The sequence below is a fragment of the Cetorhinus maximus genome, chromosome 14, assembly GCF_964194155.1.
Source record: "Cetorhinus maximus chromosome 14, sCetMax3.hap1.1, whole genome shotgun sequence".
Classification (NCBI taxonomy): Eukaryota; Metazoa; Chordata; class Chondrichthyes; order Lamniformes; family Cetorhinidae; genus Cetorhinus; species Cetorhinus maximus.
The window spans coordinates 42,610,876-42,630,921 of NC_135892.1; the positions used below are offsets into that span (position 1 = coordinate 42,610,876).

General features: G+C 43.4%; 1 protein-coding gene and 1 long non-coding RNA gene across 2 annotated transcripts in view; one reads left to right on the top strand and one right to left on the bottom strand.

The window, feature by feature from the left end:
- Positions 1-20,046, bottom strand: part of LOC144689614 (AT-rich interactive domain-containing protein 1B-like) — a 198,522-nt gene that overhangs the window by 96,697 nt on the left and 81,779 nt on the right. The window contains exon 5 of the mRNA XM_078556841.1: positions 2,104-2,249. Coding sequence (XP_078412967.1) covers positions 2,104-2,249 — 146 coding nt within the window. The remainder of the gene's footprint in view (positions 1-2,103; positions 2,250-20,046) is intronic.
- Positions 1-20,046, top strand: part of LOC144689623 (uncharacterized) — a 66,796-nt gene that overhangs the window by 28,914 nt on the left and 17,836 nt on the right. The window lies entirely within an intron of this gene.

Genomic DNA, 20,046 nt, shown 5'->3' on the forward strand with positions numbered 1-20,046 from the left:
ACCATGGCTGCAGTGTGTACCATTTACAAAGTATACGGCAGAAACTCGCCGTGCTTCTTCGACAGTACCTTCCAAACCTGCAACCTCTACCACCTAGAATCTAGATGAAAAAGGGTAGCAGGTGCCATGAAAACACTACCACTTGCAAGTTCCCTTGCAAGTCACACACCACCCCAACTTGGAAGCAAACCACTGTTACCTCATCATTGCTGGGTCAAATTCCTGGATCTCATTCCCTAACAGCACTGTGGGTGTACTTATATCAACACGCACTCCATTGGTTAAAGGAGATGGCTTACTATGATCTACTCAAGGGCAATGAGGGATGGGCAAAAAATGCTAGCCTCGCCTGAAATGCCTATATACCAAGAATGAAAAAAAACACTGACACCAGCCAGAGGTTAAGATGGCATTAACTTCAGAATATTTTTTGGAGTTATCTTACGTCTAAGTAAAGTTGTTTAAATCTGTCGACATGGCACATTTATAATCACAAGGATCACTCTGCCTCATCGTGGTTTAACTGCACACACCTTTACTGAGCAGGATGATTCTTAGTTCAGAGATCCAAATTAGCCCCAACGCCAGTGCCATTTAAAATGTTTTAAGCCAGAGATCCCTGCAGAGAGCCATGTCCTGACTGTAAAATTTGAAGCATATTTTCCATTCAGCATTCCCACTACAGTTTAGTAACCTCAATAAGATGCAGACTTCTACGAAAAATCTCATCATTATCAAGTCCCACCTCTAGCAACTACTGCTTTGCTCTTTTATTTAATGCACTGAATCCTTTTGCAATGTCTATGGGTATTACTGTGTTTACATAAGGGAGTGAAGTACACCACATCCATAGTTTCTCAAATCTGAGCCAGAGGTTTGGGTTCAAATCCCACTTCAGAACTAAGCATAAAAATCTAGGCTGACATTATAGTGCAGGAATGAGGAGTGCTGTACTATTAGAGGTGCCGTCTTTCAGATCAGACATTAAACTGAGGCTCCATCTGTCCTCTCAGGTGGATGTAAAAGATCCCATGGCACGATTTGAAGAAGAGCAGGGGAGTTATCCCCGGTGTCCTAGTCAGTATTTACCCCTCAATCAACATGAGAAAAAAAATCATCCAGTAATTATCATATTGTTGTTTGTGGGAGTTTGTTGTACACAAATTGGCTGCTACATTTCCTACATTAGGACAATGACTACACTTCAAAAGTAAATTCATTGGCTTTATTGGGCTGTATTCTGAGGGAGATTTTTTTTCTCATGTCGTATTCTGCAATTCTTTCTTCTTTTTTCCTTTGTGGTTCTTTTGAGTAAAGTTCTGGAAGCTGGGGTCACTGAGATTTCCATCAGATGGCTGATGATGAGGAGTAAAATATGGAATTAAATACAGCCAATTCTTGTTCAACTGGTTAGTTTGAATCGTACAGACCAGGAATGTGCCAGGTTCAATCTCTAGTGTGTGCCAAGTTAATTGATTTCAGCCAGAACATTGGCAGAGAGCCTACAATTGGTCTCAACGCCCCTGGTTAGAGACAGGAAGAAAAAAAGTTAGTCAGGCTCTGTGCTCCTGATCATGACCCAGTGAGCACCATTAGTGCATGTGAACATTGGGTAAGGACAGCTTTAGGCTTAGCTGGTGTAAAGTAGCATGTCAACATTTATCCGCTGACTCACGCATGAAAACTGGCCTTTGGGATAGGTGCCAGACTGGAAAACATCCGCGAACTACACTTCAAGCAAGGAATTAATTCTTTTCAAAGACAGATGAAAGGGATAAAAATCTGCACAAAAAGGAGGAAAATTCTCATATTGTTGGGTACATAAAATTAAGTTTGCGGACATAGTAAGTTAGCAGATTTGCTAACCGGAGGAATCTTCATATCAGTTCATTTTCTGTGCCTCTTCCTGTAACTTTGAAAGGAAACTTTTGTGAATTTGGTTGATTTGCTTTCTAAAAGCACCAGTGAATTGTCAGAATACAGAAAGTTTGGTCAAACATTTATTCTATTATGCTTCTTTAAAATGAATTGTCTCTTTTTTTTAGAAGGAACACTGATGTGCTTTTCAAAAATATAATTCTGCCCACTTTAAATGTACATTACCTGAGGAGCTGTTCACCATGCTGGATGCCATGTTGTAAGTAGCAGTCTGAGGGTTCATCATTACAGAGCTGTTATTCACAGACTGGCTGTAGGGGGAGCTAGAGCCCATCATACCACTTTGATTCATTCCAGTGTATCCAGTTTGCCTAAAAAAAGAGTGTACACAGTTGTTTGTCTAAACGTGGCACAGATTCACTAAGAACGTAAAACAAATGACACAGGTAGATACTTGACAGCAGGAGCATGCTCTGTGATCAGTTTATGTGGGGAAGACTCCAGGACTGGAGACAGATGCTGGATTTTTTTTAAAAGAAAGTGTGGAACACCAAAGAATAGTAAGGAAAAAGAGAAAGAAAAAGGTCAAGTGTTAAGCAACAGCAAGCACATCACTGGGACAGCATTAGTTCAAATAAACTGATTAAGCCTGCTACACATTACTCATAATTCTAGTGGCAGTTTGCAGACACATTTACACCACAGAATTATCAGAACCACTGTATGGGTTTGATTATTTAGGAGTCATCTTCCCTTTATGTCCCTGGGTATGGTATTTTAACATTGTTTGTATACATGGCTATCCATGTGGAAGTATTCTCTGACATGCATAAAGCACTGGTAATCCAAATGTCACTGGTCCACACATTCTGTGACCCAAATGGATCACAGCTTTCAAAGAACACTTGTCTTTTGTCATCTTTAGTTTATTTTGTAGCTGTAAAATGTACAAAGACCATTTGTAAGTAAAATTCCTCTAGAACCTAGAACAGGGCCTACACATTTAGCTAAAGAACAATGGTGTTTGATATATGACTACTGCAATGCCTAATAGGACGCCAAGAAATCTCTTCAAGTTTAATAATCAGAATTAAAAGGAGTTGGAATGAAGTCAGGAGAGAGAAATGGAATTAACACAACAGCATTAGAGGAGTGGAACACAATGCTGCCAGCTGTTACTCTGATCTACTCCATTAGCTCTGCAATATTTAAATACAAACTCTCTCTCCCTCCATACACTAGGTCTGACTCTGCTGATTTTAAGCAGTGACTTTATTGACAGTGCTTCCAATTTAAAACTTAAAAAAACTATTCACACTAGTCTATTTTCTTTACAACCAAAAGCATCCCAGAAATGAAATTCCAGATCAAAAACTGTTAGTTGAACAAACTGCTGGTTCAAATTTTGTTTGGTCCTGAATTGTTTGGACTAGCAGTGTTTCACTGTACATGATTAAAACAGATTACACCTGTACTCTTCTGTGTATACAACTGGGGCACTAGAATCTATCAATTACCATCCAAGAAATTATTTTATTTGTTCTTTTTGAGCCAAGATTTTAAGAACAATTCAGTAGCTCCATAAAAATAAATTTTTAAACCAGTTTCAATTTTGTTTTAAGATTTGGTGTAAAATTCTCAGCCATAACAAAGGTGAATGTTTAAGATTGGTGAGTGTTTAAGATTGTATTGCTAATAACTAAAGCTTTGTACTTCTTGGTAGCTTCTAGTTAAGGAACTCCTTACTGCCTAAGGATCAGTCCAATTACTAAATTCTTTATTTGCACAAGTGTAGTTATTTTTATTTTCAGCAGGTTTCTATACGTGTACAGACAGCATTAAGTCTTCCTTTTCTGGGTTGCTTTTAGAAGTGTGGATAAAAGACCTCATCTCAAAGCACGCTAATCCTCCTATACCATACCTGTGCAGCAACCACTCTTCTCCCATGCCTTCAAACTCTCCTCGTTTCCTAGTTACAGTGTAGTTAAAGGCATCCATATGCTCCCTCAATGGCCCAACTTGTACTGCCCAATCTATTACTAGGCCACACACACCAGAAGGTTCCAAGTTTGATCTTTGTCGAGGTCGGTCATCACCATAGTTGGGAGGCTACAATTGACCTCAACATACCTAAAATAGGAAGGAAACAAAACCAGCTGGGGTTCCAGTTTCTCATTGTTGCCCAGTGACCCTTCCTGAAAAGTGTGCGTACTTAGGCACAATTGGAAAAAAATTAATGAACGTTCGGGCAAGAACAGGCCTAAGTTCAGCAATGATGTCCTTCAGAGATGGATAGCCTGTCAAGACTCACTGTTTTAGTCATGAATAAAGACCAGCAGTTGGGGGAAAAAGGATACTATTACAGAGTTGAACTATTTTGGGAGTTGGCCAAGTTGAAAACAAGTGAATCCATATTTTACTCAGCCCATAGGAATTTGGGCATTTCTAGATGAAAGAAAGGCCACAGGGTTAGTTTGCCTTCTACTATCCTGGTAGCTGCTTGATACAATAATAATAGAGTTGCCAACGAACCATGACAGTCAAATTAATTCTGAGGGAACGGTAGCAAAGTGATTATGTAACTGAATTAGTAATCCTGACTAATGATCAGGAGACATGAGTTCAGATCTCACAATGGCAGCTAGGGAGTTTAAATTCAGTTAATTAAATGAATCTGGGATAAAAAGCTAGTATCAGTGATGGTGACCATGAAATTACTGATTGTCATAAAAACCCCTCTGGGTCACCAACATCCTTTACAGAAGGAAATCTGCTTACCTGGTCTAGTTATATACTACTCTACAGAGCAACGTGGGTGACTCTTAACTACCCTCTGAAATGGTCTGGCAAGTCACTCAGTTGTATCAAACTGCTATAGAAAGGTATAAAACTTAACAGCACCATTGGTGTACCTATACATAGGCACTGCAGCAGTTTAAGAACAAAGCTCAACACCACCTTCTCAGGGGGAAGTTAGGGATGGGCAATAAATGCTGGCCTTGCCAGCAATACCCACATCCCAGGCACAAATAAAAATAATTATACAACAGACTAGGCACAAAACAGTAATAGAAAACTCTGGGTGCCATAGGCTGAGTCACCTATTCCTCCTAAACATGCCACACTTACCATATGGCTTGTCTCAAATTATTCACATACTGTATCCCAAAAAATTATTTTCTGAAAGAAATCCATTTAATTTGCAATTAAATGTATCAATACTATCGCCTTCCAACATTCCATAGACTTGAAATAATATTTCCATATTATAGAGATATTCAAAATCATGAATGGTTTTGATAGAGTAAATAAGGAGAAACCGTTTCCAGTGGAAGACGGGTCAGCAACCAGAGGACACAGATTTAAAGTGATTTGAAAAAGAGCTAGAGGTGACATGAAGAAAAATTATTTCTTACAGTGAGTTATATGATCTGGAACGCACAGCCTGACGTGTAATGGAGGTAGATTCAGTTGTGACATTCAAAAGGGAATTGGATATATAATTGAAGGGAAAAAATTTACAGGGCTGTTGTTAATAGGATCCACACCAGTTGGTGAAGGCAAAACTAAGACACAGAGCCTTTCCTTGCTGAGAGAATTTATTGACTTTGTTCAGCGTCAACACTCCTCACATACACCAAGTGTCCCGGCTATCCACTATTTGTGTGTTCAAATACCCATTACCTGTTTCCCTTAACCATGTAATTGACATTAACAAACCTTAACAATGTAATGGGTAAGACATTAACTGCAATGGAGATAGTGCAAGGACTGGGATTAATCCAACAGCTCCACCTACCAAAGAGCTGGCATAGGCACAATGGGCTGAACGACCTCCTTAAGCACTGTATCATTCTACGATTGTCAAAATTTCATACAGTTATAAAGGTTGAAACAAAATTATTTTTTGTTGGGGCACACAAAAGGGTAAGAGAATAAACATGGGAAATATTAGTATTAGGAAGATTTGAAACAAAGTCGTTCCATGCCAATTTTTCTCAATAACTTGAAAGCATTTGATTTTATAACAATATACTTTTCCATGTCTTACCACCAGACTTCCAAAATAACTAAAATTCAAAGTTACAGCCACGTTGATACAGGTTAATCCTAAAACGCTGAAGGGAATACGTTGGATTGGGAGGAAAAAACAGCTTTTAAATTAATTGACTTGAATGATCAATTAAGACATATTTTGTCTCACTTATGTGCATACATGCTAGCGTTTTGAAGTGTAGAGTTGCTGAAATATACAAATTCTTCACTAATTCACTTTCATGGAAGCCTCTTTTGGTTTAAGGAGAGAAATTTTCTATTGTGGATATAGTTTTTCACTTCCACCCTATTCCCATCACTGTAGAAATCAATCTGAACTAAAAACAGAAAATGCTAGAAATACTCAACAGGTCAGGTAGCATCTGAGAGAGAAAAAGAGTTAATGTTTTAGGTCAATGACCTCTCATCAATACTGTGAAAAGTGAGAAACGTAATACATTTTAAGCAGATGAAACGGGGAATGGTGGATAAAGAATAAAAAGGTAGGTCTGTGGTACGGCAGAAGACAGGAGAGGTTAAATGACAAAAGAGTAGGTGGTGCAAGGTCATAGGGAAAGGTAATGAGGCAAATAAAGAAAGAAAAGATGTGTCCAGTAGAGTTCTGGATAGCAGAAGGTTGGACAGCTGCTGCCCAAAACCAAAAACAAAACAAAAATAAGAGCAAGATTGAAACATGTAATGAAAAGTCTGTAAAGTGCCTGAACAAAAAATGAGGCAATATTTATTGAGCTTAATTGGAGACCTGCAGGAGGCTGAGGACAGAATGAAAGCAAAGTGGAGAATTAAAATGATAGGTGACTGAAAGCTTGGGGTTATGCTCAGAGACTGAATGGAGGTGTTCCACTCTGCGTTGGTCTCCCCATTGTAGACCACATTGTGAGCAGTGAATATAGTGTAATAAATTGAAAGAAGTACACATAAATCACAGTTTCACCCAGGAGGAGTGTTTGGGGCATTGGATGGAGAGGAGAGAGAAGGTAAAAGGGCAGGTGTTGCATTTCTCGCACTTTTGTGTGAAGGGAATGGGGTGTTGTGGGCAATTGAGGAGTGGACCAAGCTGTTGCAGCAGTCTTCCTTTGGAATGCTGAAAGAGGAGAGAAGGGGAAGATGTGTTTGGTGATGGCATCATGATGAAGGTGGCGGAAATGGCAGGTGATGATTTATTGAATGTGGAGGCTGGAGGGGTGGAAGGTGAGGACAAGAGGAACCCTATCATGGCTTAGGGAGAAACAGGAAGGGGTGAGAGCAGAAGTACGAGATATGGGCTGGACATGATAGAAGGCCTTGTCAACCATGGTAGGAGGGATTTCTCAGTTGATGAAAAAGGAAGATATATCAGAAGTGCTAGTATGGAAGGTTGCATCATCAGAGCAGAATGGAGACGGAGAAACTGGGAGAATTGGAATGGAGCCCTTCCAGGAAGCAGGGCACGAACAATTGTTCTCTATTTCAATTGTGGGAGTCAGGGGACTTATAGCAAATATTAGCTAACCCCCAGAAATAGAGACAGAGATGACAAGGGCGGGAAGGGAAGCACTGGAGATGGACCATGTGGAGGTGAGAGAAGGTTGGAAATTGGAAGCAAACTGGATGAAGTTTTTCAGTTCAGAACGAGAGCAGGAAACAGCACCAATGCAATAATTAATGTACTGGAAAAAGAGGTAAGGCAGGGGGCCTGAGTAGGACCAGAACAAGGAATGTTCCACATATCACACAAAAAGGCAAGCACAGCTGAAACCATTGTGGGTGCCCATAGCGACACTTTTTATTTGGAGGGAGTGAGTGGAGTTAAAGGAGAAGTTGTTTAATGTGAGAGCAAGTTCAGTCAGGTGGAGGAGGGTGGTGGTGGATGGAGACTGATTGAACCTCTGTTCAAGGAAGATGCGGAATCCCCAAGACCATCCTGGTGGAGGATGTGTAGGGGCTTTGGATGTCCATGGTAAAGAGGAGATGGTAAAGGCCAGAAACTGGTAATTGCTAGAGTGAGTGATGGTATCAGAAGAGTCATGAGTGTGGGTGGCCCGGTTAAGAGAGCATCAAGAACCAGAGGGCACAGATTCAAAATAATTGGCATAAGGATTAAAAGTGAGGTGACGAAAAAAATTTTCATCCAGAGGGTGGTTGGAGTCTGGAACGAACTTCCTGAAAGGGTGGTGGAGGCAGGTTCGATTAAGGTATTCAAAAGCGATTGCTAAGAATGTGCAAGGTTATAGGGATAAGGCAGGGGAGTGGGACTAGGTAGAATGGTCTTTCAGAGAGCCAGAGCAGACTTAATGGGCCAAATGGCCTCCTTTTGCACTGTAAAGTTTCTGATTCTGGAAGAGATCTGAAACATGTACTGGACTCAAACAACCTTTTTAAACAAAACTCAGCTTTGTTTGGAAAAAACTAAGCTTTTGTACTCTTTCATGCATTACATTTACTCATTTAAGTGCATTTGTATTTGTAATATTATGCATAAAATTGAGGAAAATTACAAAATTGCATCTATCATATTTCAGGAATTATGGCATTTTCCCCATAAATTAATTGGAAATTTGAATTAGGTTTATTTTTTCAGTCAAGATTTAAAAAAAAATCTAGACCAAAAGATGGTCAATATGCTGAACGAAACTTGTTTCCCCACAGGGAGTGAAGAATCATCAATTTCTTTGCTTGTCTCTATAATCAAAAACCCCTCACACCAACTGGAAACCCTCTGTGAAGATAAATGCTCCAGAAAAGACACAAAATCTTTGATGCTTACATGGAGTCACAACAGCACATTCAGCCCATCAAATCCATGCCAGCTCACTGTAGAGCAATCCAATCAGTCCCATTCTCCTGCTCTATCCCAGTAGCCCTTCAAGTTTATTTCCCTCAAGTGGACATCCAAATGTCCTTTTGAAATCATTCATTGATCTGTTTTCTGTCCTTAAGCCAATTGTTTATCCAAGTTGACACTGACCCTCCTATTCCATGAGCCTTTTATGTGGTACTTTGCCAAACACATTCTTAAAATCCATGTAGACAACACCCATTTGCTTTCCCTTCATAAATCTTCTCTGTTATTTCATCAAAATATTGTATTAGATTGGTCAAGCATGATCTGCATTTTACAAATCCATGCGGGTTCTCCTTAATTAACTCAAACCTCTCCAAGTGCCTGTTGACTTTTTTCCTGATTATTGTTTCTAAAACCTTACCCACCACTGATGTTAAACTGACCACCTGTAGTTATGTGGAATGTCCTTACATCCTTCCTTGAATAACAGTGTCACATGCGCCACTCTCCAATCCTCTGGCACCTCCCCCTGTATGGAGGGAAGATTGGGAGATTATGGCAAGCACTTCCGCTAACTCCACTCCCACTTTCTTTAGTTACCTGGAATGCAAGCCATATGGACCAGGCAACTTTTCCTGTCTAAGCATAGCCAGCCTTTCCAGTACATCCCCCCTATCAATTCTTACTCCATCCATTACCTCTACTATCTTCACTTCTTACTTCACTTATTTTTACAGCATCCTCCTCCTTACTAAACTCCGATACAAGGTATTCATTAAGTATTCTAACCTTGCTCTGCACCTCTAATTTGGATATTTTTGATCTCTTAGGGAATCAAGATATATGGGGAGTGTTGGGAAAGTGAAGTTGAAGCCAAAGATCAGCCATGATTGTATTGAATGGCGAAGCAGGCTAAGTGATTAGGGATGACATTGTAGTGTTGAAAAGAGGATGCCCTGGAGGGGGCAAAGGCAGAATCCATTTGGTTAGAGCTGAGAACCAAAAAAGGGATGATCACACTACAGGAGGTGTGGAGTTAGCGGAAGTGCTTGCCATAATCTGGTCTACTGCTCCTATTTCTTATGTTCTTATGTTCTCAGCATATATCACCCATCTTGCCCCAAAAGGGCCCACCCACCTTTTACTACCCACTTTCTATTCCTTACCGGTAGAAGATTTTTGGATTCTCTTTTATGTTAACTGTCATTCTATTCTCATATTCTCTCTTTGCCCATCTTATTTTCCTTTGAACTTCCATACTCAACTTAAATTTGGCCTGGTTCTCGCTTGAAGAACTTGCTCCTCTATCTCTCTCTCTCACTATTTGGAGGCCTATACAATACCTCCTGTAGTGTGATCATCCCTTTTTTGGTTCTCAGCTCTAACCAAATGGATTCTGCCTTTGCCCCCTCCAGGGCATCCTCTTTTCAACACTACAATGTCATCCCTAATCAGTACTGCTACCTCCCTCCCTTTCTTCCTTCCCTATCTTTTCCGAACACGTTATATCCTTGAATATTAACTGCCCAGTCATCACCATTTTAAGTCACATTTCTGTTATTGCCACTACATCATATTCCCACACAGCTAATGTGCTTGTAGCTTACCAACCTTAATTACCATAGTTTTGTGCGTTTACATACATGCTTTGTATACATGCATAGAATACCCTAATTAAAAGTTGCCATTCATCTTGTGCTGTTACGGGTCACCTTGAGTGCACTAAAACCCTGGCTTTCTTTCAGTTACAAACCTTAAATTAACAGAATTAGGTGAATTAATACCTCTGGTCTCAGTCTTGCACTCTTTCCTCCTGCTCTTTCATTCCACTTTTGTAAGAAAATAATCTCCCATTTCCATCAATGCCTCACACCCTTTCCTAACCAATGTCAAACTAAAAAATATTTACACCATTATTCATTAATTTCATCATTAAAAAGTGAATAGGATAAAAAATTTCACCATGGCTGTTTGCAATGCTACTCAGAGGTGCAGACAACAGTGTAGGTTGCAGCATGTTCTAATTTTCACACTTTCCTTTAATAGAAGTTTCACCCGTCCTCAAGCAGGGCTGCTGAAGATTAAGATCACACTTCATGGGGAATTGTGAACTCACATTCCAACACTCCATGACACAGCAAGTCACAACTTAAGTACTGGGTTCAGCTCCAGATCATTCCAGTTGTGAGATCGCAATTTAAAAGTGCATCATTACAAGTTTGCAAACCAATGGCCCACAAAGGACTGCCAAATATGGCAGCAGGAAAGATAGTGGGGAGGGGGGACATGTGAAAGTGGAGTGGTGGTAGAGTGGGGGGGGGGGTACCGATTAAAACAATTTCCACAGATTAAAATGAAATGATCCAGCTCTGTGCCTTTAACTTTAACATTAGATCCAATTTTATCTCATAAGACCCACAAATATGTGGATCTCTGGTGCTGAGTATCTTTGATAGTCAAGACATTTATATTAAGATCCCATTGGCTGTGCATTGCACTGGATTAATTAATAATTCATGAACAAGAAATTACCTTAAGGTTTAGGCCCAGTAGCTCTTGTAATTGAGTATTGTGTGTTTAGAGGAAAACAAGACATAGACCCCATCTCCAGGGCTAGATAGAGTTAAAATTGTATTATTATTTGTATCAATCGCCAATTTTCTCTAAAAGGTACATGTGATTTGGAAGGAAAAATAAATGGCCACATCTCAGTGTCTCTGTGTAGTTTCTACAGAATGTACATAGCAAACTCAAAGGCCTGGAATCACACAAATGGAAGATGGCTAGAAAATTGGCCTTTGGGGGCAATGCTGATGACATACATGTATCAACACACGTTGGGCAGAATCATCCCAGATTTGCACAGAGTGCAGTAGCGGGTGGGTAAAACGACATTTTATTCGCCGGTGGCAATTGTGCCTTTTCACACTGTATCGTCCCAAACCCACCGCATTAATTATGCATTCTCGGGAAACACGCCATTTCCATGGCTGGTGGGCTGTCATTTGCCATCATTTCACCGATTCATCAGGCTGGGCGCCATATTTAAAGTGCAGCCACGTGCATACCTCTCAGTACCTCCAGCCCACGACTGCTGCAAAGAAGACGTGGCCCTGAAAGGCAAAAAGACTGCAGCCCTCAGATTCAATGATGTGCCCCTCAAGCGTCTTTTGGACGCAGTGGAGGCCTGCTGTGACGTTCCCTACCTCTGCTCTGGCTGCAGGATGGGCAGCAACCTCACAAATCTGGTTTGGGAGGGGGTGGTAGTGGTGGTCAGTGCCAACGCCCTGCAAAAAAGGACAGCCACCCAGTGCCCCAAGAGGATGAATGATCTCCATTCCGCCAGGGTAAGTTGCTTTTCTGATCACTCTTAAACCCATCACACATCCACAGGGCCCTCTCTCACTGCCAGTTCAAGGGACATCGCTATTCACTCTCTCACACACACCTTCATTGTCCTCATCTCGTTCATGTGACCACTCACCACCCACACATGCCAGGTGTACTTAACTGGCCTGGCAGGCATCCTGCTCACACTCTCACCACCTCTATTCATGCAGGACAAGCTGGCACACAAGGGGGAGAGGTCGCTGACCGGTGGAGGAATGCCTGATATCAAGGTCCTCCATTGAAAACGGAGCCATCCAGCTGGCCGGCAGCAATCTGGACTGGTCCTGTGCTGATGGTGAGGTCGGCGGTGCTCTACCAAGTGAGGATTCAACAACGTAACATCCATCAAACAAACATGCCGTGAGTGATGTGTCCTGTTTCACAGGCCACTACCATGCACTAATAATCTCTCCTTGTTTTCGCAGGCACATCTAGCAAACAGCCGATGGAGTCCATGACTCAGGGTCTCCAATCAAGCCCCAAAGAAACCTTTGAAGAGGAATCTAATCTAAGGCACCCTCTTGAAGTCCCGTCACAGTGCTCACCCACACCCTCCACCAGCACAGAGACACACACCTTGGTGGGACATGGCTTTACAGTAGTCTCAGGATCACAATCTGGTGAGCACATCACACTTTCTGATCCACAGCAGGCAGTGCCAGGGGCTTCCCAGTTTTCCAGCACTCGGAGGCCTGCTGGAGGCCAGAAATTTGCTGAGTCCAAGTCAGATGACGAGCTTCTGGACTCGGTTATGTCACAGTTGCTGAAGCGGCAAAGGCAAACTCAGGATCATCAGGAAGGGATGCACTCCTCAGATTGCAAGGTACGATGAACGAGTCCATCCGCCTTCAGGCTGAGGTGATAGCACTGGCATGCAAATGCACTAAGGTCAACATTGGTAGGATGGCGGCCGCCATGGAGATCTTGGTCCAGGATGTCACTCCTTCATTGCTGCGTGGGCTCAACTCCATCGCTGACGTCATAGTTGGCCTACAACAGTGCGTACGCAAGAGGGGTGCGGGGCAGCTCGATCTCACTCCAACTACCCCTTCTCCTCAAGGAGTCAGCCAGGGGCCCTCAGGCACCCATAGGGAGAAGAATCAGCAGGTGTACACCACGGGGCCATTCACCCAGGTGACCCCAGGAGTGTCCAGTCCATCTGAATCCCCTCTTCTGTGACTCCAGCAACTCCAACTCCACAGCTCGAGGAGGGTGCCAATGTCACACAACAGGACCCGAAAGCAGGCTGGGGCGCTCCAGGTCTTGGCCCTCCAGAGGACACCCGCTACAGTCATCACAGACAAGGTGTAGCAGTCAGCAGGCTGTCTCCACCTCTGCTTTGGATGTCCTGGGAGCACCAAGATGTAGCAGCAGGGTTAGGAAGGTTAAGAATATGTAGTTGCACAGCCTGAGCATGGGTGCTAATCACTTGTACATAATTTTACTATTGTCAATAAACTGCCAAGAATGCCTCCCTTCCTATGGCTCCTTGTTCTGATGAGCAGTGTTCATGTCACTCAGATGTGAAACCTTTCTGCACAAGATACAAGGCAGGTGTCTCAGTCCAGGCCTCTTCCCTGTGCTTTGTGCAGCCTTCAGACCAGAGTGATGGTCCGGCCTCACACTCCCTGGACACAATATTGATGCCTGCACCTCGATGGTGCTCGTCATTGTTGCCAGAATATAGTGGGCAGGCGCCACAGAGTTTCATCTTTCTCTCTGTGTGCTCCCAGCACCTTTAAGGTGCGGCTGGCCCCTATCTCTTCAGCATCTGTGACCAGTGACACTGTGCTCCTGAAGGGCTCAGGTCCTGAAGGCGGACAAAGGATCAGATATTTTTAAAGTTTCATGGCTGTGTCTCTATGATAGACCTTGTTCACAGAGCGCAAGCAAGCTGCCCTCGGCCAGACAGGAGTCAGACATTTTCAGATGCTAAGTGAAGATGTATGGAGTGTCCTCACGCCATGTCCTCATCCTCTTGCAATCGAGTGACTATAAGGTCATCCACTGCGTCTCCATGATAGGAGCAATATCACAGAGGCTGTGTGTGCTGCCATAAGCCAGACTGGAGTCTGACATTCAAAGATGCGATGCGAGGATCTTATGGTGTCTGCTCACTGCATGTCATCATCATTCTCCACAAATGTAGCAGCTATGAGGGCCTCCTGAGCACGCCTGCCTCAATTGGCCATTGCGAGGGCCTCATCGCCGTAATTGTCGCCTTCGAGGACCTCCTCACCTTCATCACCATCGACATCCTGCTCATTGGCGGAGATCGCTGTCTCCTGCATCTCCTCCTCAGTCAGCTCCTCTCCCCATTGCAGCGCCAGGTTGTAAAGGGCGCAGCAAGCGATGACGATGCGTGACACCCTCTACGGATTATGTTGCAGGGCTCCACCAGACTGGTCCAGGCACCGGAACCTCATTTTCAGCATCCCAATGGTTTGTTCCACCAAGTTGTGACTTGCAGAATGAACCTCGTTATACCTTTGCTCTGCTGCAGTCTGAGGCTGCTGCATGGGTGTCACCAGCCACATCCTCTGTGGGTAGCCCTTGTCCCCAGGGAGCCATCCCTGCAGCCTCTGTGGGCACTGGAAGACATCAGGGATCTGTGACCAACTAAGAATGTAGGAGTCGTGGACACTTCCTGGAAACCGTGCGCAGACCTGCAGGATGTGTTTGTGGTGGTTGCACACCAGCTGCACATTCACCGAATGGAATCCCTTGTGGTTGACATAGTTGACCGTATGTTGTGATGGAGATCTAAGTATCATGTGAGTGCAGTCGATGGCACCCTGCACTTGTGGGAAGCCTCAGGTCTGGGCAAATCCAATCACTCTTACGTCTTGGCTCTCCTGGTCCTGGGCGAAATGCACAAAGCTGTGTGTCCTCACGAAGCTGGCATCTGTGACCTCATGGGTGTATTTTCCGGGTGGAGGCTTGTGTTACGTAGACTTTTGATATCCCACAGAGGTCACCTGTGGAGCCCCGAAAGGAGCCACTAGAAATTGGGCACAGCTAGTTCACCAGGCTCCATGATCCTGATGTACTCCTCCTGCAGAACGAAAGAGACAGATGCATGGGTTAGCATGGGTGTACTCAGAGCTTCTCTTGGTTAAGTCTGAAGGCCCCTTAACACATCCCAGAGATGCCGGCCACCGCTTGGATGGCCAGAGATTAGTGCGCTGCAGGCTGCCTGAAACCCCACCTTCCTCTGCCCCACTCCATTGGATCGATTGGCAGCAGCTTTGCCCATTGGACCGCATGTTGTGCTCTCAGCTCAGGCATTCTCCTAAACTGAGCTGAAAGGCTACACTGTTAGCTTGAGCCATGGGCAAGTCTGGTCCAAACCGGGATGATGACATTGCCAAGGGGCTGTCAGCGCCTCCACTAGTGACTGCTCCATGGCCAGCTTTAGCAAGGAGATTGTACAACGCGTCCAACTGTCTAACTGTTCTGCAGTCCATTTTTAAAATGCTCATTAGGTTGTAGTCTGTGCCTGTGGGATGAAAAGCTCTGGAGCACTTGGTAGCACTTTCATGTCCATGTGTTGCTATAGTAGGCAGATAAGATAGAGGCCCGACTCCAATCATATCAATGTGGCTGCCTTGAGCTGTGTCAGCTGCAGAGGAATGGTCACTTTACACAAGGTGTCTCTAATGCGTGGTCGCTTCCCTCACCCACCCTCTCCCCCCAACCCACACGTGCTTGTGCTCTATCTTCAACCGCAGGAGAGCCTTTGCCGTCTGCACCTCCCCCCCACCGCGCCTCAAAATTGAAGTCCAACAGGTGTTCCTCGTGAGCACTCCGCAACGTTACTGTGCACTCAACTCTGAGTTCCCCTCAAAGTGCAGCCCACCAAGTGCACACCTTTTATATGCTATTGTGAAGCACTGATGTGGGTGGACGATCCAGGGGGTAGAGGGGGTGGGGGGAGTGATGAGTCTGTCGGGCTAGCCTTATAATGATATACTGATGTTTTACAGTGAGGTTCCCGAGGTCCGATGGTGGGAAATGTGGCCCGCCATCGACGGGCCAAGCGGACGATCGCAAACTGCTTTCACAATGTCATGAAACTAATTTTTGGCCTTCTTGCCATATTGTCCACTCATGCCACCAAATACTCTCGATGCCAGCAGGCACGGACGATTCCGCCCATTGTCTCTGCTGTGCTGCAGACAGTGGGAATGGTTGCGCCAATCGACCTTCTCAATGATTAAACAAAATGCTTTTGAAGCAATTCCAAAGGAAAAATTCTGATGAACCATTCAGCTCCTATCATGTGTGATCCACCTGTCTTTCTATTTCATCGGCATATTTTCTGATTGGTTAATCACAATTGCCATGGTGAAAAATCAGCCACTGTAAGGTCTGAAATGTTGCCATAGAAGTTGTTGCTAGCTGATGCTAATCGATCTCAAAAAATGTCAGTAATACAATAAAGTAATCTGCTTGATCATTGATCTTCTCTCCTGCTTCCTATAAGTAATCTTGAACAGAATTGGAGCAATCTGATGGAGAGAGATGTCGGCTAACTAAGGTTCAACTCCAAGGTCCAGAATGAGCAGAAACACAGCACATTTATCAAACAGAAACACATCGGGCAGAATCTTGTTGAGATGTCGGGGCTCTCGCCCACTGGCTGGAGAGCCGGTGAGAGACCCGAGCTGCCTCATTTTGGGAAGGCCCACTGAACCATGTGTCAATCAGTGGTGAGGCCAGCGGGGGCTTTCCCCTGGAATCAAGACTCCGGTGGCAGAAGTTTCACCTACCAAGAGCTGCTGACCAATCAGAAGCCTATAGCTCTTGTGCTCAGCAGCACCCCTGGGAGGCCTTGGCTGCTGCTTGAACAACAGGCATCAGAATCCTAGAATGACCCAGGCCACAGGTAAGTAATTTAGGGAGGGGGGGGTGGTTTTGTGGGGTGGAGATCGGCAGCAAAGACAGGGGCATGGTGCTGAGCAAGCCCTCTACCTTCCTGATGTCAAGTCCCTTGATCAGGCACTGAGAGCTTTTGATCAAGGGACCCTCCCCCCAAATTGGTGATACAGTTTTACCAGTTGTGCTTGCCGCATGGGTCCACCTGCAGCTGGGTTAATACTAGCAGTGCTGTGAGGAGGCTCTTAAGGGGTCATTAATTGGCCTCTTAAGGGCCTCAACTGGTGATGGGGCAGTAAAGTCAGCCATAGGCTTTCCCGCCTATAACCTAATTCTGGCAGAGGCGGGAAGGCGGCAGGGTTCAGGTATGTCAACTTCCACCTAATTAAATGCCCTTCCTGCCTCCAAGCTTTCCACCAGTGAGAGCAGGAGATTCTGCTCATTGTGTGTGTTCCGCAACACTTCTACAAACCCAACCAATGAGCGTCATTTCATTTCAGTGTCAGATACATGCCAATGACCTCTCCCTTTTCCCTTTTAGATTTAAAGGGCAAGTGAAATCTAGAGAAAAGAAGACTTGTAAACCATTTATTTTTATGTGTACATAAATGAAGATTAAGTTTTAATTTCTACAAAATGAATGACCTTTTTTTTTAACTGCACATTCGAGTTAAATATTAAATCTCTAAAGTTGCAAATAATGGCTTGCAAGCCAAGGTCTTATAATAATTAAGGGCTTTCCCTTAATTAAATGAAATATTTTCACATCACAAAACAAAAACAAAAACAAAAACAGAAATACCTGGAAAAACTCAGCAGGTCTGGCAGCATCGGTGGAGAAGAGCACAGTTGACGTTTTGAGTCCTCATGACCCTTCAACAGAACTAAGTAAAAATAGGAAAGGCGTGAAATATAAGCTGGTTTAAGGTGGGGGGTGGGGGGCTGTTGGAACAAGAAAAGCTAGGTAAAGGGCCAGTGATAGGTGGAGATAACCAAAAGATGTCACAGACAAAAGGACAAAGAGGTGTTGAAGGTGGTGATATTATCTAACTTCCCTCAACTTAGTCTACTGCATTCGTTGCTCCCAATGCGGTTTCCTCTACATTGGAGAGACCAAACGCAGACTGGGTGACCGCTTTGCAGAACACCTTCTGTCTGTCCGCAAGCATTACCCAGACCTCCCTGTTGCTTGCCATTTCAACACTCCACCCTGCTCTCATGCCCACATGTCCGTCCTTGGCTTGCTGCATTGTTCCAGTGAAGCTCAACACAAACTGGAGGAACAGCACCTCATCTTTCAACTAGGCACTTTACAGCCTTCTGGACTGAATATTGAGTTCAACAATTTTAGATCATGAACTCTCTCCTCCATCCCCACCCCCTTTCCATATTTTCCCCCTCCTTTTTGTTTTTTCCAATAATTTATATAGATTTTTCTTTTCCCACCTATTTCCATTATTTTAAAATGTATTTCCGTCCATTGTTTTATCTCTACCTTTTAGCCTTTTTAGTATTCCTTCACCCCACCCCACCCCCACTAGAGCTATCTGTACCTATCTGTATGAGTTCTGCTGAAGGGTCATGAGGACTCGAAACGTCAACTCTTTTCTTCTCCGCCGAGGCTGCCAGACCTGCTGAGTTTTTCCAGGTAATTCCGTTTTTGTTTTGGATTTCCAGCATCCGCAGTAGTTTTTTTTTGTTTCTATCCGTACCTTGTTTGTCCTGCTTTCTACCCTTAATTAGCACATTCCTTTAGATAATATCACCACCTTCAACACCTCTTTGTCCTTTTGTCTGTGACATCTTTTGGTTATCTCACCTATCACTGGCCCTTTACCTAGCTCTTCTTGTCCCAACACCACCCCCACCCCCCCACCTTAAACCAGCTTATATTTCACGCCTTTCCTATTTTTACTTAGTTCTGTTGAAGGGTTATGAGGACTCTAAACGTCAACTGTGCTCTTCTCCACCGATGCTGCCAGACCTGCTGAGTTTTTCCAGGTATTGCTGTTTTTGTTTTTGTTTTGGATTTCCAGCATCCGCAGTTCTTTGCTTTTATATAAATATTTTCACATTACTGAGATATAAGGCAGTAAATGTTGGGAAACTCTAGACCAATTCATATTATAAGTTAGTAATGCAATTGTAAAGTTTAATGGTTTTCATTTAGAAATATGGCAATTGAAAAAAATATTTACCACATATTGAGTTACTGAAGGAAATATTTTCATTTTAATGAAAGGCTATTCAGCCTTGCATTATTAAGTTACTTTCAGTATTTCCAGCATTTTTTGATTAAGTTACTATTCACCAATATATAGATTACTCAGGGAAAATCATTTCTCTCTTCAAGAAATAAATGTAATCCATACTTAAAATGCTTTCATCCAAGCTTACTATCCACAAATATTTTTCTTAAATATTGTTCTAGCTCCCATTCTAGCTGTCAACTGAGGTAACTTCAGAGACCTTAGTTGTTATAAGGTTCCAAAACACAAAGGCCCTGAAATTCCACAGGTCCTGTCAGGATTGCACACATCAGTAGCAGCGTTTGCAGGGTCAATAACAGGGTTATTCAATAACATGGGACAGGCACGTATATGGGCCACTTCAGCTGCATCTTTGGTACCCACACATCCATAGGAAGGGGAAAGCTGCCCAAGCTCTCAGACCAGGATCCTTATCTCAGTCCCTTTACCTGAGAAAAAACCTTCAACTTCAAGAATCCGCACCTCATTTGGTATCCTGCTGGGTTTGCTTACTCGCATTATCACCTGGCCGTTATTTGCACTGTTAATTAGAAAACTTATAGATATGGCACAACTGGTCTTGGCTGATTTCCTTGGGATATTGTATGTCACCCATTGGACTTATGGCAGGACTTATGTCCATGAGGAATTGTAGGGCTAGAGACTGCAAACATTTGGTTAAGTCAAGCTATTTTAAATGATTTAAATTCACCCAGGTGAACACACAAGCACTGGCTAATATATTCACTTTCAACTGGAACAAAATGTCTCATAAAATCTCATGTGAACAGTAGTCATAATTTTTGCAGTGAGGAGTTAACATTTAAGGTC